General features: G+C 39.7%; 2 protein-coding genes across 5 annotated transcripts in view; both read left to right on the forward strand.

The window, feature by feature from the left end:
* The first annotated feature begins 6,544 nt into the window (after positions 1 to 6,544).
* Positions 6,545 to 13,010, forward strand: park7 (parkinson protein 7). Its single transcript, XM_041778187.1, has 6 exons — positions 6,545 to 6,718; positions 7,461 to 7,562; positions 7,732 to 7,791; positions 8,366 to 8,435; positions 12,037 to 12,123; positions 12,493 to 13,010. Exons 1-6 carry the CDS (start codon positions 6,629 to 6,631, stop codon positions 12,651 to 12,653), a joined length of 570 nt encoding a protein of 189 aa, XP_041634121.1. The 5' UTR covers positions 6,545 to 6,628; the 3' UTR covers positions 12,654 to 13,010.
* Positions 13,011 to 13,276: 266 nt separating this feature from the next.
* Positions 13,277 to 27,022, forward strand: part of kcnab2a (potassium voltage-gated channel subfamily A regulatory beta subunit 2a) — a 151,441-nt gene continuing 137,695 nt past the window's right edge. For 2 of the 4 annotated variants that reach the window (XM_041782643.1, XM_041782646.1), the window contains exon 1: positions 21,895 to 22,077. The gene's annotated coding sequence lies outside the window, so the exon portion shown is untranslated. Of the gene's footprint in view, positions 13,350 to 21,894; positions 22,078 to 27,022 lie in introns of those variants that run through there. The other 2 variants (XM_041782644.1, XM_041782645.1) reach the window with 2 other exon arrangements.

The raw sequence follows: 27,022 nt of genomic DNA on the forward strand, positions 1-27,022 counted from the left end.
AAATTGTTCAAAGAATGTAGCATAGTGGCTGAATTTTGTGGCCTGAGCATGGAGAAGGAACAGAATCAGGATTTTTGGCAAAACTTGTTGCACCATAAATTATGATATAATAAATGAAGTTATTTCATGTGGTAATAAATCTGCTGTGACCTTAATCTAACATTCCTCTGAGGTTTTATTATGTTAAAAGTTGCTTTTTTCTGTCTAAAACTTACACTTTTCTTTTTTGTTCTTTTTCTTACTAGTATTTTTTAAATACCAGCACAGTAATTTTAGAATTCTTTGAATTCTCTTTCCATCGTGTGTAAAAGGGAAGCCCTTTCCTTTTTGCGCCTCTCTGACATACTGAAACCATTCACAACGCAGGGCTTCCCCTATAATCAAGTGTGAATGAACATGTAAACTTAGCCAAGTATTAACAGAACTTGGCCTTTCTTCTGCACACAGCGGTTCATGCTGCTGCGTGAATCCTGGCTGGCATGACAGAGGTAAAAGGCAAACAGCTTGAGGAGTGAAGAGGACCTTAAACAGACAGGCGGGGAACAGACCATACAGTTTGGCAGAGGGGCTGCAGCTGAAAAAAAAGGAGGAAAAAAAAGCATTAATATCCACCATATGTCTGCATATTCTGGGGGTCTACGGCATAAATTTCATTACCCAACACACAAAATGGAACGTTTAAAAGACGTGTGTAACGTGGCCTGAGACAGCTACCGTGTGAAAAAGCGCACTGTTATGTGAGAGAGCCATGGCCTGATCTGTCACGCTGGGGGTTTTTAAAGGAAAAAATAGGGGGTAGCAGCTGTTTGGTTCACCTGTCCTGTCCTGTACACGGCTCTCCATCAAACCAGAGGCTACTGTCCTCTCAGGCCTGCACCCACAGACACGTTCCTGCACAGTAATCTCCCATGTAGCACTCCTATCTAATGTGACAACATTTACAACAGCACAGCCCCTCTGTTTATCACACTTGTACAATTATATGGTGTTCCATTTGTATAAACACACTGGTTATAGTGGGGGAGATATCCATAAACATACTATAAGACCTTTTGCTTGTATTTAAACCATGTTTGTGCGACACATCTGCACAATAAGTACTGAACTAGCCTCCTTTAGACCATCAGGATGCTAGAGCTACATGGCCATGGCTTTATTGAAGGTAATTTTCAAGCTCCTAAGTGTCAAAAAGCTGAAACTTTCTGCCTGAGTTCACAGTGGGAAAGCCTTTAGAGAAAAATATGCAGAGCGCGGGTATGTGATTGAATTAAATTTAACTGTTTGCACATATGTTCTCTTGTTTTAAGAGGGAAAAGTTACTACAGCGCTGCTTAAGCCGTGGATTATCTGTCTGCGTCCTCTGCCTCTTTAGCATCAACATGAAACTCACCCACTCAGAGTCTATCACACTTCCACAGAGCTCCCTGAGAGAGAGCAGACCTTAGGGAAGCCCGAGCGGTTTGGGGAGTGTGTGTCTATGTGTGTGTGGGACCTCGACGGAGGAGCCGAGCAGAGTCGAGCAGTGGGGCTGTGGCGGAGCCCATGGGCATGGCCCTCTCACTCTCTGGCAACCACTTTGTTAGGCACACAACACTAATCCTCCTTGTGTCTTTATTGCCCTCTGTGTAGAAGAGCAGGCCGGGGCTGGGGCTTGGGGGGGTCTTGAGGGGAGGGGGGGAGAGCACCGCTGCAGGGCCAGTATCATCATCAGCATTCCTGTTTTGAAGATAGGCCACGCTGTGCAGCATTAAGGCATCTAATAGAGAAACAGACTGATACTCACAGAGACAGAGAGGGGGAATAAAAGAAAAGGAGAGTCACTTTAACCCCCCGGAAAGAAACGAGTGGGGGCATAATTTGTGGAGAGGCAGATTATTGCAACCAGAAATGACCGGGAGGCAATTCTGGTTCATGTTGTTACACATACTCAATAATCTAAACAACACATTAATGTGCAGCCTTAATTTGTATTACTGCCTCTGTGGCTGAAAACAATTTGTCATGCGCTGAATTTGCTGGAGAATCATTCTGGATAATTCTAAAGCATTTAACACAAATTGTTACATGCATGTTCAGATATCCAAACGTATCTTTAGTTAGCAATTTATGCTACCCAGCTGAAACCTTTTGATAATTCAACAAAGAGGACAGTTAATTGCCTTTGTTGCTAATGTACAAAGACAACTTCTCCATTATTTTCTTCTTGTTTTTACTCGCATTATTGTCAAAAATACCTACAAAGTTGCCTTTGCTCTCTGAACTCTCTAACCCAGTGTCAACTCACTCAACTGGCGCCATCTTGTGTCCACAAAAGGCTGCCGACGGCTGACTCAGGTGCACAAAATTCAATGTCACCTTTTTCCCCCCACTGTCCCCCAGCTGTCACCTGAGCGCCTGGCAGCATAAGGTAATAGCATCAAGATGCAATCAAGATTATATGCTTGTCACTCATTCCATGCACTCAGTGGCTTTGCAATGCAGTCACAAGATAAAGCCTGTGCACAGATGGGGAGATAAAATGCTTCTAAATATTCATCAGTTTTTCTCTCCGCAGCTATGTAAGCTCTGAATGCCGCCGCCGGATCACTGAGAGCAAAATGAGTTGAAATGCTGCAATGCAAAGAATAAATGAAGTAAAAACATCTGAAAATTTTAATCTCTCCCCTCAGAAGCAAATTTTCTGTAACCACTTTGAATTTGTGGCTCTCTTCCTTACTGAGGATCTGAAACAGGGTCTGCAGCCGTATATCTCAACTGAACAGAGCCTCTGCTCGTAAGCTACATCCATATTAGCAGTCTATTTCCATGTTTACACCGCTCAGTATTCTCTGCTATAGTAACAGGATTACTTTGTGACAAATGGTAATTTGTGGAATTCCCTCAATTCAGTTTGAGGATTTTCTTTTCGTCTGTCCCCCGTCCTATATATATAAAAAAGGTTTCTATATTATTTTTTCCCCTGAGGTTTGATTCCAGAAACCCTTCAGGTTTTGGAGCAGACCTCTGTGAAGGGCCAGATAAAACACAGCAAGGCCTGCTGATGCAAACATCTGAGCAGAGGAGACATAAAAATATGCTAAAGAGTCTTCTGATGTTCACTATTTGCATTCTAGTTAACTCCAAATGATAATTTCCCACCATGCACCACTTTTAAACCACACATTTTTACAATAGCCTGTTAGATTTTTACATTCAAAAGTATGCTACAGTGATAGTAAGATGGTAATGTTTAACATTAACAGAAGTGATTGACCAATGCATCGGTTTAACACTAGTTGAGAACATCAACCATTGGCAAATTATGTCACTTTAAAGTGACTGACCTAGTTGAACAGAGGTCTAGCCAGTTGGTGAAATGGTGATCACCTGAGTGCAGTGAATGTGTCTCAAGCGACTGTAGTATAAAGACACCTGTGTCTGGTAGATCCAGTCACTGATTAATCAGTATTCCTGCATCCCATTACACCATGATGACAAAAGAACACTCCAAGCAACTCAGAGAAAAGGTTATTAAAAAGAATAAGTCAGGGAATGGATAAAAAAAAGAAGCCTTCCAATGCACTGATCTTCCCCCCGGAGTGTAGTTAATCCATGATAAAGACATGGAAAATATGGCATATGTGTAAATCTGCCTAGATGAGGACATCCTCACAAACTGAGTGACTATGCAAGAAGGTTTGCCAAAAGGCATGAGGCAGACTCCACTGTCAAGTGGAAGAAAGTTCTTTGGTCTGATGAGACCAAAATGGTGCCATCACACAAGATGCTTTGTTTGGCAGACATCACCACAAACACACCATCCCCACTGTGAAGCACAGTGGTGGCAGCATCATGTGATGGGGATGCTTTGACATTAAAAAGGGTTTTTTGTCAAAAAAGCCTAATTATATTGACCATGACTGAAAAATCAAAAAAAGGGTAAAACATCCAAAAGGTTGAATAATTTTATTAGGCGCTGTAACTACTGTATCAAAGAGGAGATAGTTTAGTGGGCAGAATAAGTCAGCTATTACACAAACTGATTTGTTTTCACGGTCAAACATCAGAGAAAATGTAGTACTGTAGTACTGAAGCAGTGATGAAAAAACATCAGTGTTGGTATCAGTGTCAGCCCTGATTTTTACAATTGGTGCATCTCTAATATGTTGTTTACTTTACTTTTGAGCCCATTAATCCTAATTATACACATTTAACAGGCCATGGGCTGCTAAGGTTTCATTTTAAAAAGGTTATGGCATTCTGTAGACAGCATTGCTAGATTCATTTTTTTTCAGCCTTTTCTTTGGATTTGTTAACTTCCTGCTTGCTCTTGTTCCCATTACATTCCGGGAGTTGTTTTACCTACATTACTGCATCATTTATGATCCACTTGTAAAGAAATGCAGTTGTCAGAGATAAGAAGTATGGGAAATTAATGTGATTGTATGTGTCAGTTGTCAGTCAGCCTCTTGTTTCATTGTCTCAGATAAAACTTGTCAGCCTTACCGCTGTCACTTTGAAACATGTCCTCAGTGTGATCCTGGACCTCATAATGACATACTGAAAGGAATTAGTAAATATACATAAATGAATTAATGTATGGAAATTAGCTCAAGTGCAACCGCAGGTCTGGTTCAGTTGATCCCCAGCTGCTTATGTTGGTAATCACCGCTGCCTCTTGGATTCACTCAGAAGCACGCAATAAACAACCTCCTGCCAGAAACCCCTACGCTTTTGTCTAATCTGCTGTTTCACTGGGCTCTAGTTTGTCGCACAAATACGAAAGTGAATCTTAGCTGCAGAATGCACTCAGACGTTAACTAGGAAGGGTGCCCACAAACTAAAGCCCCAGACACCGAGTCTAGGATTTACACTGGAATATGATTCCCTAAATGACTTAAGAGGTTGGTGCAGAAGTTCTCAGACAGATCTTAAAGAACTTTTTGGACTTGGTGACCAGCTGTCTGGTGTTTACTGGAGTAGCTGTTTTGAATTGCAATGGTATCAGCCTAACATGCAGGATACATCTTTTTAGTGTCTTCAGAAAATCTGAGCAAAATTTTTCTTTTAGGATATGTATGGTGCTGAACATTTATATCTAATGCCAACTTATTTCTGTAGCTTCTCTCACAGAATATTTGGTAAATGCCTCCATCTAGTGGAACATAGACAGAACTGTTTGTTATAAGCAGCTTGCTCTGATGCAGGCTTACAGATTGAATTTTCAGGCTGGGAAAGAGTGCATGACCCCATAAATAATAATTACTATATACACTAATTCTGGTGCTACAAAATCTCTGTTACACCCCCCATTTTCACTCTGCAAACTGACAACATTATTGGTTTCATTGTATATCACTGGATAGGATAAGGCACATTTTACCTCTTTTTTTGTTATTAGTGGGTTTAGTTTAAATCAGTGGTCCTCAAGTGGTCTTGCCTCAGGACCCACCATCAACTCCTTAGTGAGCCATCATGAGCCAAAATTCTGCTTGAGAATATTATTTTCTGAAGAACATTAAAAAACAAATAGATTAAAAAAAAATACCCCAAAGTTTCCACGTTTCCACATAAGATTTCAAAAAGTTTCCCAAAAATCACCTGATGTGTCATGGAAACATTCCCAGAAACCTCCTGGAAAAGACTGCTGAAAGGTTCTGTGAAAAGGCCAAATAATTACAGATGAAAAATTCCAAAAAGTTCATAGTTGCTTGGGAAATTTCTTCAGGTTTCCAGGAAAATGTCCAAAAAAAAAAAAAAAAAAACTCCCATAATTTAAGAAAATTAGAATTTCAAAAAAAAAAAAAAAAAAAAAAAAAGTTTCCAGGCAGCATTCTTCTACTTTACACAAAGAAATAAAATTATTTCAGAAGAACTAAAAACTACCAGCGTCAGAATTATGCTACAACAGCCTGCAGTCATTTGTTGTAGTTGTCAAATAGTCTTAGACACTCTTCTGAGGAATCCTAGCCCATTCTTCTGTGGTGACTCTCTCAAGCCCCTCCAGATCTGTAATAATTTAGTGATAATAGTTGAGACCCTGGTAGTGTTTTTGTGGAACAATTTTGTTTCTGTGTACAAAGTAAAATAATGTATGCATCCAAAAACTAGGAGGTTTAGAAAGGCTGTGTTAAAATTCCTTGGTTAACAAACTGAAATTTACTTAGAGGGGCTAATCATCTTGTCCTCACCTGTATGTTTGGAAACACTATATAACTTCCTTTTATGAGATGTTAGACACGTTTAAACAAAACTGATACACACTTGAATCTTAAACTAATGGCGTCTACATACCTCATAATCCAACGAGGCTAAATGGGTTGGCTTTCACATTTGATTTTACGACGTGCACGCGATTATTCAGTTTGTTTTCCATCAACGTGCACGTGTTACCTACTTGTATATGTTCTTCGGTCAACGTTTACATTGACTGTAAAAGTCTCGGCGATGCGACAGTACTTTCGTGCTCTATCTAGTCCACGGTTTCAAGTTATGAAATAGCTCGCCGTCATTAAAGGGGGGATAAGGGAATAGAGCCTGGCAACCCTACTCCTGTCAAAACCTCATTGCAGCGCAGGCAAAGTCCTTCTGGAAGTTGCACACTGCTGTTGCTGTGTTTGCACCTGTCAGTAGCATAGCTGAGCTAACCATGGCAGGCAAGAGGGCTTTAGTAATCCTATCTAAAGGTGCAGAGGAGATGGAGACTGTGATTCCTGTGGACGTCATGCGCAGAGCTGGGGTTTGTTTGTCGTCTGCAGACTCGATGTCTTGTTCTCATCATGTTAGCAGTTAGCAAGCTAGTTATTAAACTGGGCGGCAACCAGGATGTGTATTAGTGTATTAATGTAAGCCATGACTCTGTCATGATTTTAATTCATTTTGGGGTTCAACAGCTACACCATAAAGATGAATGACACCGTGTATAACATTTCAAAAAGCCAGTGTTTATATAAACGAAACCTGCTAGCTTACCTTGCCAAACTTACTGTTAGCAAACGTGCATTTTTAGCATTGTTCGCGTCTTCTTATAATTTTTCTTTTTCTTTCCATTAAAATAGAGCATTAAGTTGCCGTTGTGCTCCTGTGGGTTCACAGCCTTTTAAAATAAGAGAAGACGGAGGTCGAGGGAAATGTCAAAGTTCAGCGTCACCCCTCCGCCATTTGGTAGCCTTCAAAATAAAAGTCTCCATTAGGGCATTTTAAATAAAACTTTATTTATACCAAACAGTCATTTATGACAAATTACGATAATTCACACATACAGGTCGAAGTAAAATATCAGGTAATGATAGTCATAGAACAGAAAGTCCTAGTCCCATATAAATTCAATGTAGATTGAAACCATGGACATGGATTTAAGAGACTAAAATATTATGCTAATTTACTAAGAAGAGTTAAAAGCAATCTATTAGGTATACATGGACTGGCCATGTCGAAATCCCAACTAATGTTCATTTTTTATCAACAACCCCAACCTTTAGATTGCAGTGACCGTTGCAGGACTGACAGGCAAAGAGCCAGTCCAGTGCAGCAGAAATGTCGTCATCTGTCCTGATGCTAGCCTGGAAGAAGCCAGCAAGCAGGTTGGGCTCAACATTTACCTATTATCCTCATTTTATGTTAAACTGACACCTTAAAGCCAACTTAATCCAAATGGAATATTTTGCATGCGTGCATTTCCACCGCTCTAATAGTCAAATCATGTTAAATAATTTACTGTTATCCTTTAATTTATCATGGTTTGTTCCCCAGGGCCCATATGATGTGGTTCTTCTGCCAGGAGGAATGCCAGGGGCCCAGAATCTGGCAGAGGTAAGAAATGCTCAGTCAAGCTGCATGTGAAACACTTTGCTTTTTCATGTTTTGATGTGCAAGAGTTCAAACCTTATTTGGGCTTTACCCATGAGCCTCGCTTTGCTAGGCCAAGTCCTTATGATATCATGTTTTATTACAGCCTTTCATTAGGGATCCTGCTTGGTTGCAGGGCTATAGACCAGCCCAGTTTCTTTTAAATTGTAGTTGTCACAAAGTTATTTTGGTGATAGAGGATGAAGAATGCTGAGTAATATCTGTAACACATTTCTATTTTCTGTGGTAAAGAGGCATTGAAGATGGGGTCCTGTGCTCAGTCCATTGTGTTCATAAAAAACTAATTTGAGAGACTGAAAGTTAACATTTTCATCAAACTCATCTAAAGGATTGGGTATGGCCAAGATGCTGAAATGTTATGTTTCTGTTTAAAAAATGTGCGATTATATTGCCTCATTAATGATTTTTTTCTTGTCACTGCTGGTATATTTCTAATGATTAGAGCACAGTCAGCACACTGCAATCACATGGCCTAAAAATGACTCACTGTTCATCTGGTTGCTGTGCTCTTTTGCAGTCTCCTGCTGTGAAAGAGGTGCTGAAGGATCAAGATGGCAGAAAGGGTCTGATTGCAGCCATCTGTGCAGGTAGATACCCCTTGGAAAAAAAATCAAAGTCATAATTACATAGGAACAACCATTAATAGGGGTGCTGATGTAAGGGTTAGTTTGAATATGTCATAAACTCAGATATAATCACCCCAGAATTGCTTCTATCAATTCAAAAAAATGTGTCATACATTCAGGTGCTTACTTTGTAAAATAGCATTTATTATGAATTGAACTATGAATGTTTTTTAATGTATAATTAAATCTAATTTGACAATCCAGTGATTAAAAACTAATAAACTAATACTAATACTATACCCCAGTGGTTCCTAAAGTGAGGATCTGCTACAAAAGAGGCCAACTTATAAACATTAAAAGTGAACATTCATTCAACCCTTTCTCATCATTTTTCCAAAATATATCAGGATATTTGACATAAACATTCATCAAAGGTTTTTTTATGACTCATGACAAATAGTACAGTATAAAAAATTAGATTCATTCACTTCTCCTAGGTTTTACGCGTTATTGTAAAAATAATGTGCATGTAAACAGACTTGAATTCCAATAAGAGCACAATGAGGAAAAACATCTTTAAAATGTAAGTTTGCTAAAAAAAAAAAAAGTAATGTTAATGTGGGGTTTTGCTCTTCCGCCTTATTACCTTATGTGAGGCAGGTTATGTGATCGGCAGGGTTAGTTTGTTAGTTTGTTAGCAACATAACTCAAAAAGTTGTGGACAGATTTTGATGACATTTTCAGGAAATGTCAGAAATGGCATAAGGAAGAACTGATTAGATTTTGGGAGTGATCCTGATCACTGTCTGGATCCAGGAATTTTTTAAAGGATTTGTTACTATTGGGAGATAGGGCTAATGGCGGAGGTCTGTGCTCTCTGAATGCTGTTCTAGTTAAATGTTGTATTTCCATTCATTGCCACAGTCTCTACATGGAGATAACTTGTATTCTGCGTATAGCCTTAATAAATTACTATTACTATTACTACTACATATGATACTGTGTTTTTAGGCTGTTGTGTTCTCTTGTGTTGTTCTTCTGCTGGAGAAGACCTATTGGCAAGTGTACACAGCTGTGTGCAACACTTTACACTTTAACAACCTCAAGGGACTGTGGAGATCCCCAATCTCTGGAACTGTTATTTTGAGGGCTTTGGGCGGAAATGTTTGGGAACCCTTGCTCATGCTATCATGCAGTGAGTTACCTTTTTTGCCCAAAAAGTTCTGTACAGGTTTGATATGGCTGTTTAAACAAACCAAAAACAAATGTTCTTGTAAATGGGATTTTTTTAAATGCTAGAAACTAGAATAAGAAATCTCAAGCTGTTTCCACCTATGCAAAGACATTTTACATTTAGCTCAAGTGCCCCCATTTTTCTGAATCTGTGCTGAGATGTTTCTACACCTTGATTGGAGTCAACCTGTGGTGAAATGAATTGCTTAGACATGGTATGGAAAGGCGCACACCTCTCTATTGAAAGCCTCAAGCTGACAAAAATCAAGCCATGAGGTCAAAGGAACTGTTCGCAGTACCCAGAGACAGGATTGTTGCAAGGCACAGGTCTTGCGAAGGCTACAAAAAATTATGCTGCACTGAATGTCCCAAGAGCACAGTGGGCTCCATAATTCCCAGATGGTAAAGTTTGGCACAACCAGGACTTTTCTAAGAGCTGGTCGCCTGGCCAAACTGAGAGATTGAGGGAGAAGGGCCTTAGTAAGAGAGGGGTCCATGAACCCAATGGCCACTTCGATTGAGCTCCTGAAATCGTGTGTAGAGATGGGACAAAGTTCAAGAAAGACGACCATCACTGCAGCCCTCCACCAATCTGGGCTTTAAAGCAGAGTGGCTGTTTTTGACTGTAGCATCAAGCTACAACATAAAAAAGTAAAAGGGTTCCAAATACTTTCTGAATGCACTGTATATTTGACATTTTCACAATATCAACAAAATAGTGGAGGAAAAGGTCCTGGTGAAAATAGAACACAATAAAGGTATTTCATTGTGGGCATGGAGAGGCAGTCTGTTCAAGTGCATCAGTCGCAGGATGTTAACGCCTTCACCCCCTCTCACTACCTTGTGGTGAATGTGCTGATAATTTCCTGCTGTGGGTTTTTCCTCAGCTCGGCTTCCCTCTAAATAAAGTTTTCAGGAGTTTTTTGTATGTATGTTAGAAGGTACAAATTTTTGCATATTTATCACGCTTAAATATTTCAGATCATGAAACCAATTTTAACAACTCACAAAGACAAACCAAGTAGATACAAAATGTAGTTTTTAAACGATTGTTTTATTAATTTGGGGGTCCAAATCTATCTGACCCTGTGTGAAAAAGTAATTGCCTCTTGAACCTAATAACTGACAACATTTAAATGGGATGAAATGCATAAAAAAAATCAGGAATCAGGATAGGGACAAATACTTTTTCATGGCACTGTATGTCCTTCAAAAGATTATCAGACATCTTAACTACATTAAGAAAAATTGACACTATGACCACATGACATGCCTCGTTAATTTATAGTCATGTGTGACCCCTTTATGGCAACTGGAATAAAAGGATAAGTGTTTGATTAATATCTGTCCCTGGGTGAACCCATAAGCACTGACATTTTATTTGACAGACCCTGTATGCAGAGAAAGGACACTGGAAGGACATTTAAATGGGGACGGGGACCGGTGCAGCAAAGTGGATTGAAGGGTGTCCTAGAAAATGAGTGAAATCCTCAGTGGGATGTACAATTTAATGAACCTGCCAGCAAGAGCGGGCCAGTTGCGAGACTTATTATTCAGCTACAACAAGGATAATATTATATTGACATGGAAGAAAGTCTCTTTTAAAAATCACAATGGTCCTCTTTTTGAGCTCATATATGCTACATGCTGGAACACTCATTGGCCCAAAACCAAAAACATGATTTTTGGAGTCATTAGTTAATAACTTTGGTTATTATCAACCCTTTCTTTGTGTCTGTCTTGCTCAGTAATTGTGTTTTTTAAAGGTCTCCCTCTCCCAGACTGGCGTCCTCTGGGTGGGGACAAGCTGTAACAGGAGTAGCTTGGCTGTAACGGGCAGTCTGCTGTTCTGCCAGGGGAAAGTGTAATCTTTAGACTGCATGGGAAGGCAGCCAAGGAGCATAATCAATAACTTTCTATTTATTAACAGTTTTGGATGAGCTCACTGCAGTGCTAGGACACAGCCAAAGTTAATGCAGCAGCAGTCAATGTCTTCAGCCTCTCCTTTTTTCTCCATTTTCAATACGGTGCAAAGTCTTTGGGCGAGAGGCTGAAACTATATACTGCATGTGTGTATTCTTAGAAACAATGGTACAGTTTAGGACACCTTTAGGACATAGTGTTGTCATCAAATATCGTGTACTTTTGTCTTTTATGGATTGTGCTGACTATATTAGGTTTTTAGTATTTATTTTTACATTTAGTGCTCAGTTTTGGAAGTGGTTCAAGGATAAATTATTTTCCCCTTTTTCAACCCCTGACTCCTGGCTCATTTCTAAACCACATGAAGATAAAACCTGGACTGACAAACCAACACAACAAGTTAATAGGAGTCAGGTTGTGAGTGGAAGCTGTTAAATGAACCTTAAACAGCTTTGCCCTTCTGCAGGTCCCACTGCTCTTCTTGCACATGGCATTGGGTTTGGCAGCACAGTCACTACACATCCCGGCATGAAGGAGAAGATGATGGCTGGAGGTAAAAAAAAATCCCTACATTTTAATGAACAGATTGAAAATATGTTATGCACAGCTAGTGGCTCTAAAATTTGCAGCCCAAACTCAGAAAAGGAGGACTTGTAATAATTTGTAATGGGCAGCAGATGGTGCTGTATTAGCTCTTTATGCTTCTAAGAAATCATGTCACTATGCAGCAGAGGAAAGCACACCACTCAGGTTAAAGCGGTTGCAGGAATTTGACAGAACATACTAGAAGTAGGTCACCTGAAATATTGATAGATAAACTATGTCTTAAGTGTATCTTGTCCACTTTGATGCCTTACCATCTACAACTTGAAGCTCTCATATTGTGATCATCTTTATGGTATTGCTCTTTGTCTTTTTTTAGACCACTATAAATATTCAGAGGCTCGAGTACAGAAGGATGGACATTACATCACCAGCCGTGGGCCAGGAACCAGTTTTGAGTTTGCCCTGACGATTGTAGAGGAACTTATGGGGCCTGAGGTTGCAGCTCAAGTCAAGGCTCCTCTTATGTTAAAAGACTGACTGTAGCCACGTTCACTTACATACTGCTAGCAGCACTTCCTGCTATGTAAGTGTGGCACTACTGAAGACAGCTGATACAACGTAGCTGACATGAAAAGTCAAAGTCACTAGTGACAAATCATCCTCCTGAGGGAATGTTTCTGTTTGGACAGGTTATCGTCTTCCCTTTGTCTCTCTTAGCTGGCAGTAAAAGGCACCTCTTTGTCATTCAATACTGAAACACATCCTGGATAATCATCACAGAGGCTTTAAAAACTAGGAGAAATTGATTGGCTTGCATTGTAGTTTTTCACACAAACTTCTTGCTCTTGTTTTGACAATTTTGTTGTTTCACATTAAAAGATAATTATGAGGAAACCTTGTGTTTTGCTTTATGGTTATATTAATACCCGAGGTCACTGTGACTTGTTTACACATGCCTTCAGCGGTTGTTGACGCCTAAATATAGGCTGCATAATGTAATGTATTGTGATCAGTGCTGAGAACGCGGGAAGCTGGATCCAAATAGATTGGCAGTTGTCCTGGCCAATGACAAGCCTCAGTCTGTCTGCAGTTGTATTCTAACTGGCGAATGGCCGCGCCTCCGCAGCCAGCGGGGCGGGGCTTTGAAACAGCGCGTGGTAGTTGTGTCAAAGCAACAGAAAACCAGAGGGTCTTCACTACACAGCCAAAAGGAAAAGAGGGATTTCACCAACGGTAAGAGACATTGTCCTGTTTATGTGAATGTAAGTGCTTTGTGGGTTAGCTAGGCTTTTTTTCTACAATAAAAGTTCGCCATTTAATGACGTTAAAATATTCTCATGTTCGCAACGTTAATCACGGTACGTAGCTATTCAATGGTACTGAAATTAACAGGACACTAACCGTTAGTTCATAACAGCGCAGCAACAAGGGCAGGTGTTACATCATTAAAAGAGTGGGTGTTTGTTACCAGGAATTATTTTAGGTGCCGTGACTAGCTTGCTAAGTATGTTGACTGATATGCTTCAAGTTCGTCTCAATTTACGGCATAATGGCTTGACATAAGCGTCTCAAATGGGCAGTTAGCCTGAGGTAACCTTTCGCTATATGCGCACAGTTCACAAGATTCGTTCAGACTCGATTTGCCTATGCAACGGTGAAATCAGAGAGACACCGTATCCTAACATTGAGAGATGGTTCTGCAGATGTGAACCGACATGGAGAGACGTCAGTTCCAGAAGCTCTCCATCCTCAGCAGCAGCCGCAGTAGTCAGACGATGGTGCTGCATCCACTGACTCTCAGTGCGGCAGAGGCCGGGTTAATGCATCTGTCAGTCCAGTCATCGATTAGAAAAGCACTATTATATACGAATGGTTTTCAGATTTCGTGAGATTTCCTTGCACCAGAAGGTCTAGCAAAGATTTGATACTATTGAAGTTAATGCCACGTTGGTATAAATGTCCTGATATTTGAATAACTTCTGCTTATGAGACATCGACTTTGCTGTTTCTTGTAAAGTAGCTTCATCTTCACAGACACGGATCTCTTATTTTCGTTTTGAGCAATTAAAACCGGAAGCACCCAGATGTGTTACCTTCACACTATTCTCCCTGTTGAGACAGGAAATGCAAGCTTGTTTTCTAGTAGGGTGCATTTTCAACTGCTGAGAAGCCGCTTCTTAGTCATTCTCAGCAAAGCATGCAGCAACACCAAAGCAAGTCAGGGGTCATTCAAAGAGGGAAGCAACTTAAGTGAGGGTTTACCATCCATCAAGTGTACTACCAAACAAAAGTAAGCCTAAAAAGACTGCAAGGCTCTGTCCCAATTACTGTGCATCGACGGGAGCAATGTTTACTGTTAAAATCACATCACATCAAAATCCAAATCATCAAAAACATGAGTGTGTGACCTGCCCATGCATGGCTGTTACCTGTGGGTGCACCGAGAAAAGATCCAGGCTAGTTGTTTGCCCTATGACAGTCTTCAGCATTTTTCGATGGGGCTATGACTGTCATGTCCAGGCAGCATCACTACATGGTGTGCATGAGTTTACATGCTTCATTTCTGTGTTGCAGAATGAGACTAGTCTTCCCTAAAAGACAGACATCTGTGCTAAAATATTGTCTTGATGACAGTTGTGCAGCACAGTCTCATTAATGCTATGTTTTTCAGATGGATATTTCTGGAACGCTAACATTTTGCGCTGTTGCACATAACATGTTAGAATTATTCTGCTTGAGCAGCTGTACAGTAAAGAGCTCCAGGCTTGACTCCCTATTTCTGGATGGGGCAGAGGAGGGAGTGGTGGGGGGAGGGGGAGGCTGAAGTCACAGTGACTGAGTCATTGGTTTAGCTAATGATGCAATTAGAGTACTGCACTTTGCATCTCCTGATTAGATCCCCCGTTTGCATCGGCCCACAGTCAGCAGAGACTGAATTTGCCCGCCTGAGTTGCTTTGGCAGATAAATTTGAAAAGGCAAAAGACAATTTGCAAGCAATTGGGATTCCATCAAAGTTGAAGATTTTCTGTGTCATCAGCAGTGAATGGATAGATTTGTCGATCCCTGGCACATCATTCCATACAGGATCTGAATTATAGCTCTTAGTGAAGCTACTATATGGAGCCACTATAGGTCAGAGAAATTGCTGGAATAAGAGACATCTTGTGCTGACTGAGGCTGTAACGTTTGAGTGATTACCTCTTTAAAGTGATGATTTACACCAATGTAGATATTAATAGTGCAAAATAGACTTACACTGGTAGCAACAGTTACCTTGCGTGTGATCCTCCTATTTTGGCATTGCTTCCTCAGGTAGGAATGGGGGATTTAAGATGATATGCTCTAAGTGGATCAGTATGCGTGTGTTTTTAGCATCACATTCACTCCAGTGAATTCCCCTGGGTGAATTTGACATGATTTAAAAATCGCTTTGATGGCATATGCAAAGTGCAGACTTTACTTGTCTATTTTTGACAACATGTTTGAAAAAGTAATTGCATATATTTTAGACTTTAATCTAGAACATTTTTAAATGCAAAGGTTAATGAGTGCTGCTGAACTTTGCCGCAACTTATTAGTCATTTATTGAGATGGTTTGCTCTGCTCATGTATATAATGTCTCCTCCATTAAAGGGCTCCAGGGCTATACTGGGTCAAGCATAAAAGCTTTATATCTTAATCACTCTTCATGTTTTTCATGTATTGGTGCTGTCCCTAGCTGAATCATTATTTGCACTGACGTCATTCAAATAGTCAACATAAATGACATTTTTAAATATTCATTGCTTTATGTCTTTTGATTTCATTTGTCCATTTGTAAGGCACCGTTGAGCCAGTCTAATCTTCTGGAAAAAACAGAAAGTACTGCCTCACTCACATTTATTGTATGAAATATGGTATATGTCACATGTTATGTGGTTACCTGCTTTTTGTGCAGCATCAGTTGTTTGCAGGAGTTGCACATTCTTCAGTTCCTGCAGAACTAATAATTGCATAGTTTATATACTTTGTTTTCAAGCAAAACATATCCACTCAGGAGTCAAACCTATTGCTTTTTTTTGGAGCTGAAGCCAATATTTGCTTCTGTCCTTTCCTTCTTAGTATGACTCATAATCGCTTAGTGCTCTATACAAGTCTGGTGGGGGCTGGAGCCTTTGAATTTAACAGCAAAGTAATGGTATAAGATTCTGTGATTATACAGGATTCCATTTAGTTATGTTGCAGACTCATTCTACAGTTGAAAAAAATCATTTTTATTCTCATTAATCTATATCAAGTACCCCTTCATGACAAAGTTAAAACAGAATTTAAAAAAAATGCAAATTAATACAACAATAACAAACTGAAATATCACATTGACATAAATATTCAGACCCTTTGCATAAATACTCTAAATTTAGCTCAGGTTCCTCCCATTTCTCTTGGTCGTTCCTGAGGTGTTTCTGCATCCTGATTGGAGTCCACCTGTGGTAAATGAAATTGATTGGACATGATTTGGAAAGGCCTCACAGCTGACAATGCATATCAGAAAACAAAAACAAGTCATGAGGTCATAGAGCTGCCAGCAGGGCTCAGAAACAGGATGTTGCAGGGCACAGATCTGGGGAAAGCTACAAAAATGTGTGCTGCACTGATGGTTCCCAAGAGAACAGTGGCTCTCATAATCCTGAAGATGGGCACAACCAAGATCCAAGAGCTGGTTGTCCAGCCAGACTGAAAGATCAGAGAAGGGCCTTAAGAACTTGATGGTCACTCTGACTGAGCTCCAGAGGTCCTGTGTGGAGATAGGACAAAGTTCAAGAAGAACAAACATCACTACATCTCTTCACCAATATGAGCTCATGGCAAGGTGGCTAGACGGAGGCCTCTTCTCAGTGCAAAATGCATGAAGGCCCGCTTGGCTTTCATTTGGGGTATTTTTCAAACTCCAAGCAGGCTTTCATGCGTTTTGCACTGAGGAGAGGCTTGTGTTTTTGCAGAGGGTCTGAATACTTATGTCAGTGTGATATTTCAGTTTTTTATTGTTGCTGGCATGTTGTGGTCCCAGTCTGATCACGATTACCATAGTGAGAGGAAGTAGCCATTTTATCAGTCTATCTGTTTCTTCAAATGTAAAAGCTGTTATCTTTTACATTTATCTGTTTTTCTATGCAGTAGAATGAAAGGGATTTAGGATGACAGTCCATAACAGCTGTGAAGATCTGCCCTTGTCATGACAACTGGGATCACTTTTCCGTTTTCTAGTGTGTTTTTTATATAGGCAGACATACAGCTTTAAAATTGAGCAAACAAAAAAATACCTTTGTCCCAAGATTTCCTTTCATCCAAAGCACATTTCTGCTGGCACACAGGCTTTAGACTACAAAACCTCTTTAGCCTGAACCCTGTCTGCCATTTGTAGCCCACGTGAAGTCCTTTTCCTGCCCATGCAGACCCACATAGCAGTCCACTGGTAAGCCCACTCTGAACCTATATATGTAACCTGGGTAAGCTCATGTGTGCTCCACTAAGTTGGATCTATGATCTCCAGATTTCAGATCTGAGACTACCTCAAGGCTTTTACTTCTCTGTCTTTATATTATCCAACAAGGAATTAAGTGTAGAACCCAAAACTTCATCACCCTCCTCTGTTGTCATCTTGTAGTTTCAGTCAGTGTGTACTTCACACTCTTGAATCCCTCATCAGCTCAAGGAGCTATTTTTTTCTGTTGTATATAGAGTTCAAGAATAATTCATAGGAAGCTATAATTTGTTAAGAATTGCCTGTCACTGACTCTCTGTGTGCTAATCCCAGAGAAACTGTGCAGAGGCTGCAGTTCTGAAAGCCTAATAGCCTTCTCTTCTTCAACACCCAAAAGACCTAAGAGTCTACTCAATATAGGAAAAAAGACACTGCATTTTAAACCGTTGTATTAAGAATTTTATCGTTGATATCAGCTGGAAGCCAGTTTTACTGTTGTTACCCACTGTCTTTTTATTTACTTTTTTTTTTTTTTACAAAAGCAGCTTCTACCAACCTGATAACAACAGATAAAGCTCTAACATTGAACCTTTTGAATTTTTGAAAAGGAAAAAACAAGGCATGATTAAGCAGATTCCCTATTCCATTTTTTAAAAACAAAAGTTCTCTTGAGGTAGCATCTTGCATGAAAGCTGTCCAGAACTCACATTCTGACAAAAAAAACAAACAAACAAACCAAAAAAAAACCCAACAGATTTTGAAATGTTGAAAGCTAACTTTTAATTTTAATCTTGTGTGATTGCAGATTTTTCTTGAAAAGTAGCAATTTGCAACAAGCTGGGGAGGTGATAAATTGATAAATTGTGTTTAAGATGCCTGCATCTTTCAACTATAAAGGCTTTTTTGCAGATTTAAACAAAAGATTCAGAAAAGATAAAAAAAAGTACCCTGCACTAGTTGTGACCAGTAACACCCCCCCCCCCCCCAAATTGTTTGAAATGTTTGATATCACACCTATCTCCCATAGCTCCAGTCAAAACAAGGTGAATAAAAGGACAACCCAGGAAGGATGAGCTGTTTCTGTATCTCTCAGTTGAACTGATTTAGTTGATATCACATTTATCTGTCCTCAATTAAGATCCTACTGATTTTCAGGATCATTGGTGTTAATTATCTTTCTTCAAGCATACACTGACCTTGAAGAAGAGTAGTAGTGTAGATAAAGGGAAGAATGGATGTTGCTGTCTGTTGTTATCTCAACCTTGCAATGGCAGCATGAAGATATGGGTTAAACTAATGGCTTGATTGTTATTTTAATCATCCAGGTGTTTTTAAGGAGGATAAATGTTCATGCACCTGGCATATCACAGAAGAAGCACCTTTTCCTGATTCAGCTGTTTAGCAAAGCTGCAGGGTATCACACATTAGTTACAGCTGGATATACATCTGACAGACCTGACACTCACAGCATGCAATGCAAAAAGTCACAGTACTGTATTTCTAAGTGCTTTTTTAGGAGAGCATTTATGGTTGTCCCTGGAATAAGTTGTGCATAGTTAGTGCATATTTCCATTTGGACTGCAGTTAATGATACAAAATCAGCCACCAAAAATTCTTTCCCCCAATTCCTTAAAACGAAGCTTTAAAGCTTTTGGAGGACTGAGAGTAGCCTGTGTAGTTGAGTTCAACTTTCAGACACACTTAGGAAAGTGTAGTTGCATCTGTCAGTGTGGGTGACAATTTCTCTTGTGTCCTGATCAGATTGTCTGGCTGATACCCCACCGTGCTCAGTGTCAGGAGCGAGCACTGGAACTACTGTCTGGCATAAGCTGGAGATGCCATGACCTGGCAGGGGGATCAGAGACACATTTGTGCAACAGTAAATCTATAGCTGTCCGCTCTTGCTGCTCAGTTAGGCACATTGTAAACCTTAAATACAGATCTGAATGAAATGTAAGTAACATTACTGAAAATTTGCAGCCCATCTAATCTCAATACTACACGTCATACAACACAGTTTGTGTAAATTTCCACCTTTCTACTTCTGCTGTTCTTAAAGCCTTTGTTAAGATATTAAATGTAGTACACTAGGAGTAGGATCCCAAGTCGGCTCATGATATAACACAATACATGATAGACTCACAGTATTACTGATACAAGGAGAGAAACTATTTAATATAGAGATGTAAGATATTACTGGTATGATATCAGTATCAGCTTAAAAAGTGAATTGTTAGTATCGGCAGATATGAAAATTTCTGTCCATATATTTACAACCAGTATTTTAGCTATAAAGATCTGCCGTTATCAGCTGTAATTATTAATCCAGTGGTTCCCAAACTTTTTTCCTTGGAGCGCCTTACCTAGAGATCTTTGCATGAACCACTCCAAAGTTTTTCATGATTTTAGTTGGTATGAGTAAATCTAATTTTGAAAACCTTTGAGCAGACAGAGCCTTGTGCTCCCCCAAGGGGGTCATGGACCCCAGGTTGGGAACCAATGCTTTAAAGTGTGTTTTTGGGACAGAAGTCTGTTAATTTGTTGATGTTCAAACTTTAAATTGTGTGTTTAAGGACTGAAGTTTTTAGGTCTAAACCACCACATTCAGATATCAGTGTCGAATTTTAGTAACGGTTAAAATTAATTTGCAAATATTGGCGTATTGTATACATGCAACCAACATTGTGCAGCCCTAATTTAATGTTGTTGTTCAGTAAGGGAAATTAACATCAATTTTAAAAGCAGAATCCAGCGCTGGAATAGCTTCTGTTTTGAGCTCTTCTCCAATCCCACTGTTCTTCTTCCAAATAATCCTCAATCATCATCAAAGTATTTATATTTGGGGCCAATTTATTGATAATTTGATCACACAAGTTAAGGCGACAGTATATTGTCATATCAACGTTTTGTCCCTCCCCTATTGTACATACATGTTTCAGGTTCCCGCCTATACACTGACTCATCTATATTGCAGTGCGATGCTAGATTCTTGGCATGGATAAGTCATAAACATGTGATGGGACTTGGGCTGTTTTCCACTCACATGGCACAAACCTGAGCCAGACTACCTGCTCAGCCACCTGTTTTCCTACAAGACAGCAGGAGCGGCCTGTACTGAAACATGAAGAAATCTCATCATCAACCTGCTTCCACTGTCACCTGAGGCTGCAAGGGTTGCTAGTAGATGTGATGACAAAACACCACAAGGAGGGACATTCGATTGTATCTTCACCTTTCTACCTGCCTCACCCACTCTTTATTTCTCTCCCAATCATTCTTCAATCTATTTTCGTTAAGAGCAGTGAGATGGTCGGTTTCATAAATGCTGTTTAAACATCAATAACGTTAAGTGAAAATTCCATCCCTGCATTTTGAGAGCTGTGGTTTCATTGCTTATTGATTTGCGCTAGCATTACTTGCTAATACTATCAGCAAAGTGGGGGTCGGTTTCACAGACACAGAGGCACTTCTTTTAAATTGCTGCTGAAACAAGGATTTGATTATGATGTAGTTTGATATATGAGAAATCTTGAGCATTTCTTTTGAAACTTCTAACTGTTGAGAGTAAATCATTGAGCTTCAGCATGCAGATGCACACTGGAATCAGAGTAGAATAGTGCATATTATGTAACATGTTATTGATTCATATATGAAAGTAACCCTCTCATTTGACCCTGCTTTGCATGAAGGTGAGAATGCATTGCCAGTCAATAGACCCAGATGGGACAGGGGCTGAATGAAACTTCAGTACACAGTTAGGCAGATTACCTCAGTCGCAAAGGTGATGCTAGATATCCCCTTTGGCATTGTTTGAAAGCATACAGGTTCTAAGCATAGACCATTTTAACACATTTCCAGTAAGGCTTGCTAAGCTTTTATCTCCTGCAGCCACACAACTTTCTGTGGAAACCAGGAATCCCTCAGTGCGACAAAGGACTGTCCTGTCATTGAGTTTAAAATGAACACTTCATGCTTGCTTGCCTCTGGCCCACCCTCTTTCTCTTTCACTATTTACTGCTCACTCTGAATCACTGAATGCATGCTTACTCGAATGCTGACTGTGCAAAGGCAGATCGGTGTGTGTCTGTGTGTGTGTGTGAAAGAATAGGGAAGAGGGAGGGGCGTTTCCTCTTGTGCATCAGCTCTGCTCAGTGACTCTCCAAGCTTCCACATTTATTCTGTCTCCTCTCTGCATCTCCTCCCTTTCTTTCTCCCCGTTCCCCCCCCGTCCCTGTTCTGTCTGTGTCTTGTGTCACTTTTTCTCTCTCTTTTTCTCATGTCACAGACGCACACGCTCATCTCACTCAGGCACATAATCTTGGTCGCTACGGGATCTCACATTCACCCGTCTTGTACCATTCCTCCTCTCTCTGTTTTCCTGCTCTATCTTGGATTTTTTTTTTTTTTGGCTGCTGTTGCTGCTGCTCCATCACAGCTTCTGTTTTCAGCATTCAGTCCCCGATCGTGCTCACTGCATCAGGGATCAGCAGCAGACTGAGGTGGGTGTTTTTGAGAGCATCATCAATAGGTCTGAGGCTACATGTCTTTGGCATCTCTCTCTCTCTCTCTCTCTCTCACACACCCCTCTCTCCTCCTGCCTCTTTTCACTTGCTCTGTCAGTGAGAGTTGGGATGATCGTGTTTGTCTGTTCCTACAGGGGACCAAATGCCACACGGGCTGTATGCAGCGCACATTTCTGCATATTAGAGAGGTAGCATAACCACCTATCTGGATGTCTCTTACCGTGTCTGAGCTGTCAGTACAGCTGATAATGCTGCTGCTGCGCCTGCTGCATTGAAAACCGTCTTTGCATACCTTATTATACCGCTATGTATTTTGCTCTCTCTCTCTCTTTCTTGTTCTGTCCCTCCTCCATGACTCTCCACTGCTCTGTCTGAACCTCTCTGTCATGTTTTATGCATGCTCTGTCCTTTGGAAGTCTTGCAGAGACTTGGCCATCCTGTAGGATTTATAAAGAACCGCCTTAAAATAGCCACAAAGATCCACAAGCACACTTACAGACGGACACATGCGCATTGACACAGGGGGAGGTTCGGTTCTCTTTCACCTCACCTGCCCCAGTGCTGCTGCCGCCGCCTCTGCTGTTATCACTGCTGCAGTTTCATCTGTTGCAGACGCCACAGCCTGCAACACCCCAAAGCCATGCTTTAACTGTTCTCCCCATGTTGTGTTGCGTGTCGCTGAGAGGTTGTGACAGTCATCTGTGCTGGGGCCGCATGTGTTACCGTGTTGTTAGAAATGTGTGTGTTTGAGTGGGTGTTCATGCTGAGGCTGATTGTTGTGGGCCAGTATCTCCACATGCCTTCTTTGTGTGTGTGTGTGCTCATACATGTGTGTGTGTGTGTGTGTGCATGTGTTAAGTGTGTGCGCTGCTGAATACAGTATGTGTGCTTGCTCGCTTATGGGCTCCAGTCCAAGAGGAAAGCACAGGAGAGGCAGGCTGCAGGGGTAGAGTTTGGTGCAGTAAGCTGTTGAATGCTCAGTAAGGAGCAGGGAAAAAGCAGATTCATGTGCTGGTGTGTTCTTTAGCTGGGCTACATCACATGATTTTTTCCTGTTATGTCTGCAGTTTGTCCAACAAAGTTTGATTGCTGTATCTAAATGATATGTTTTTAACAATAAGCATATGATAAAACAAGGGTTATTCAAGCTACAGTAGAAATAAGGCTTCATTATCTCATATTTGCTGTCATGTATTTCAGGAAAAGCCACTGACAAGACCAAACAAAATACCACTAACAATACTTCACACAGAATATCTTCTATGAAATACTAAATGACATCTTGTGATAACAGCAAAGCCAGATTCATCTGGAATTTACAGAAATGCTTTTGTTATGTGTCAGTTCCAATACTGAGAAACAAAGAGGACTCTACTTCTTTTATGATGTTGCGATTATGTTTGATCTGCTGATACTTGAGAAATGCATTTGAACAGTCACCACATCAGAGAAATCCCATGAGGGTTACATTTTTTCAGGAAGCAGCCACCTTTAGCGTTTAAAACTAGTTGCTCTGAGGGGCTGCTGTTGATTGTTCTGCATTAATGAAGAGGGCAACAATAATTTCAATATATGACTCAATAAATCTCGCAAAGTCTAAGGCACTGATCATCAACTGGTGGACCGAGGGCCATATCAGGCCCCCCCAAGCCTCCTGTCTGGCCCCCAGAAGATCATTAAATTCAGTAAAGGAGGAAGAAAGATGTGGTTTTATGTCTTTTGGCTTTAAATGTCTACAGCTGTTAAATCCACCCCAACAACAATTAATAATGAAATAGTTTTAGAAAGATTTAACATCTTATTTGTTTTGGTTAAAATGGACTGGATAAGACTGGCAGAAATGTTGCAAAAATGATCAGATAAAGTGGTGAAAAGGAGTTAGAAATGCCAAAAATGGGTGATAAGTGTCAAAATGGGTTGTGGAGTTGCACAAAGAGACAAAAATTGGCAGTAAAACTGAGGAAAAGAGGTAAAAATGTGGCAAAAAATATTGGTAAAAGAGAAAAAAGGGGGAAAAACTATCAAAAAAATTGGTTAAAAGTTGCAAAGTAGAGACAATGGATTAAATAGTGGCAAAATGAGCAAAAAGTGGCCAAAATTGGTTTAAAGGTGGAAAAATTATCAAAAGTGGGTTAAGGTGTTGCGGAAATGGCCAAAAGCAGTAGTGAAAAGGAGTTAGAAATTGTCAAGAATCAGCTAATATTGGTGCTAAATCACAACTGGGGAGGGTTGCTTCTCAGGGATTTTCAGCCAATTCTGTGGGCAGACCTGTCTCCATGGCTTGCAGCATTAAAGATAATATGGATAGATCTCACTGGTATTGCCTAAAACGTTCCTGCGTTTTGAAAGAAAATACTAATACAATAATATGATAATCAGACCAAAACTTTTGTTTTATTTTTGTTTATTTGAAATGCTGGCCCCCAGAGTCTCTGTCAAGACTAAATCTGGCCCTTGTGCAAATGCACTTGATGACTCCTGGTCTAAGGTTAGGTATGATGATAACACATGCCACAAACAGCTTTTTTAAAAGAGTGATATGTTGCAAGATATTGTGACCTCCAAATTTTCTAATATGTCAGCTTAGTTGATGAGCCAAGCTTTCAAACAAAAGTGGTAAAGATCCTGGTGTAGCTCTGTGGTCCAGTTGTACTAATGAGTATTCAGTGTCAGGTGAGACCAGTGTTACTCAACCCTGCTTCCCTTCATTTATTTCATTTTTCTTCTTTTATAGTCAATTAATATATTTATTTGGGTTAAAAAGATAGTTTAAGCCATGACTTTTATCCCCAGTGTCAACTCAACTCTGTCAGATGATTGTTTTTGTTAATTTTGCAAAAAATGCGCTATTCTTTGTTCATTTTTCTCTGCTTACTTGTTAAAATGCCAGATAATTTATATGTAGTTAAAACTAATTTATTTAAAAAGAGTAGTTTAAAATGGTTAATATTAAAATAAAATAAGGAAATGATGAAATTCAGAGATGAGATACTTAACATGAATGAAACTAAAAGAAATAAGTAAAAGAAATGCATTTTAAAGGTTGAATATAATTATTGAATACCAGTATTAGATAACTGATAACTTGACATACATCTTACATTAATAAGATACATTTTAGTGTGTCTGACAAAATTGACAAAAATAAATATGATGGGCAAAATTAATATTTTGCAAAGAAATATTACTGCTAATTAAGACCTCCCCCTACACAAATGTCCACCTTATATTACTGTAGTAAGGCCAAAGTACAAAGTCAACTTCGAAACATGTTTGGTCCCATTTCCCAAGAATCTGATTTTCATTTTGGAAGTTCTGTCTTGCACACATCCGATGAAGAGAGAGCAGAACAAATATACGGAACAAAATAAAGGTTGACAATTAAATGTGACATTTTAAGCCTATTGTACAAGTGTAGGAAACAAACTCATATGGCTTGAAGTGGATCATTTCTGAGGTCAAAATGTCCCTTTTTTAAGATTTTAAGGGGGAATTTATTTACATGTCAGATGTAAAAGAGCCACATGTGTCTTGAGTCATGCATTGAGTATCACTGGGTGAGACATTTAAAACAATAGGATATAATTTGCAGAAATAAATAAGCATGCTCATCATACATCAAAATTCTGGATGTAAAACAGTCATAACTTGACTGAGTTAGGTTTTTCTAAGGCATCAAAACTTCTAGGCCTGATTTGGAGAAAAAATCCTGGTTTGACTTTAAACAAGTAAGTACCAACCAACACATGCACAGGACTCATAGCTAAAAATGCTGAGTTGGCTTTTTTTTTTTTTTTTTTTCAAATTCAAATATATATTTCAGTTGGTTCAACTAACTGTTTAAGTTGAGCCCCTAGAGGATGTTGGCTCAACTTAAATCTTTATGTTCGCATGTACTCTACTTAATTAGAAAACCTGATGAAAACAAAAACCTTGTCAATCAGCAAAAATATCAAAATTTGACAAATAGCTCTAAAAAGACAACTTCCAGTACATTCTTCAGTGTGACCATGCAAGACATTTTGTAAAAGACACAAATTAGTACAATTTTCATGCTTGTTGGTCAACCCAATCGAAGGGGCTATATTTTACACTTTTTCATTTTACACAAATTTTGAGACGTGTCAGAGCAGTTAAGTGATTTATTTGACTGAATAACAATAATTCCATGCATTCCAATAACCTCTTTGAACCATTCTATGCCTGGGCTTTATAGTGCTTTCACATTAGGGGCCTGGTCCCGGATCTGAGTGCACTTGAGCCCAAAGTCCGGTTCGTTCGGGTAGTATGAATACAAATGAACCGCGCACGGGCCCACTTGGTGAGGTGGTCTCGGGCACGAATCAAGTGGACTCTGGCGCGGTTCAGATGAGATGTGAATGCAACCGCACTCGGATACAGGACAGAGTGTCGTATCAGCTTTATGGTGTCTTGGAAAAAACGAAACTTCTTTCAACAGTGTGGAAATTTATTCACATTTTTCTTCAATAAAAAACAGAAATCACCAGAATCCAGTCAATAAACGGTCTGTTGTGACTCACCTTACAGATGAACACAAGTTGGAGTCAGTGAAAGGAGGTGCAAAGGCAATAAAAGTCCCCTGTCGCCTCAAAAACCGCTGTATCCAGCGTCCAAAACTAACGTTTTCACTTACCAGCCAGGCAGATATTTTACCAGCCAACCAAATAAAAATGGCTTTTAAGTGTTGTAATTTGCTATCAGTATTATTTGACATGTCATTTGGTTCTTGTATGCGATTCTCAATCAATATTTTAATAGTATGCACTAATACTAGCAATAATGTATGCTAAAAGAGACAAAAAATGAGTAAAAAGACCCTTATTATGTGTAGAACAACAAATGAGCTTGCTTTTGTCGACTCTTGTTTTTATAATGTCACAATTCTACCCTCCTTTATCTG

Source organism: Cheilinus undulatus, linkage group 3 (genome assembly GCF_018320785.1).
Source record: "Cheilinus undulatus linkage group 3, ASM1832078v1, whole genome shotgun sequence".
In the NCBI taxonomy this organism is placed as follows: Eukaryota; Metazoa; Chordata; class Actinopteri; order Labriformes; family Labridae; genus Cheilinus; species Cheilinus undulatus.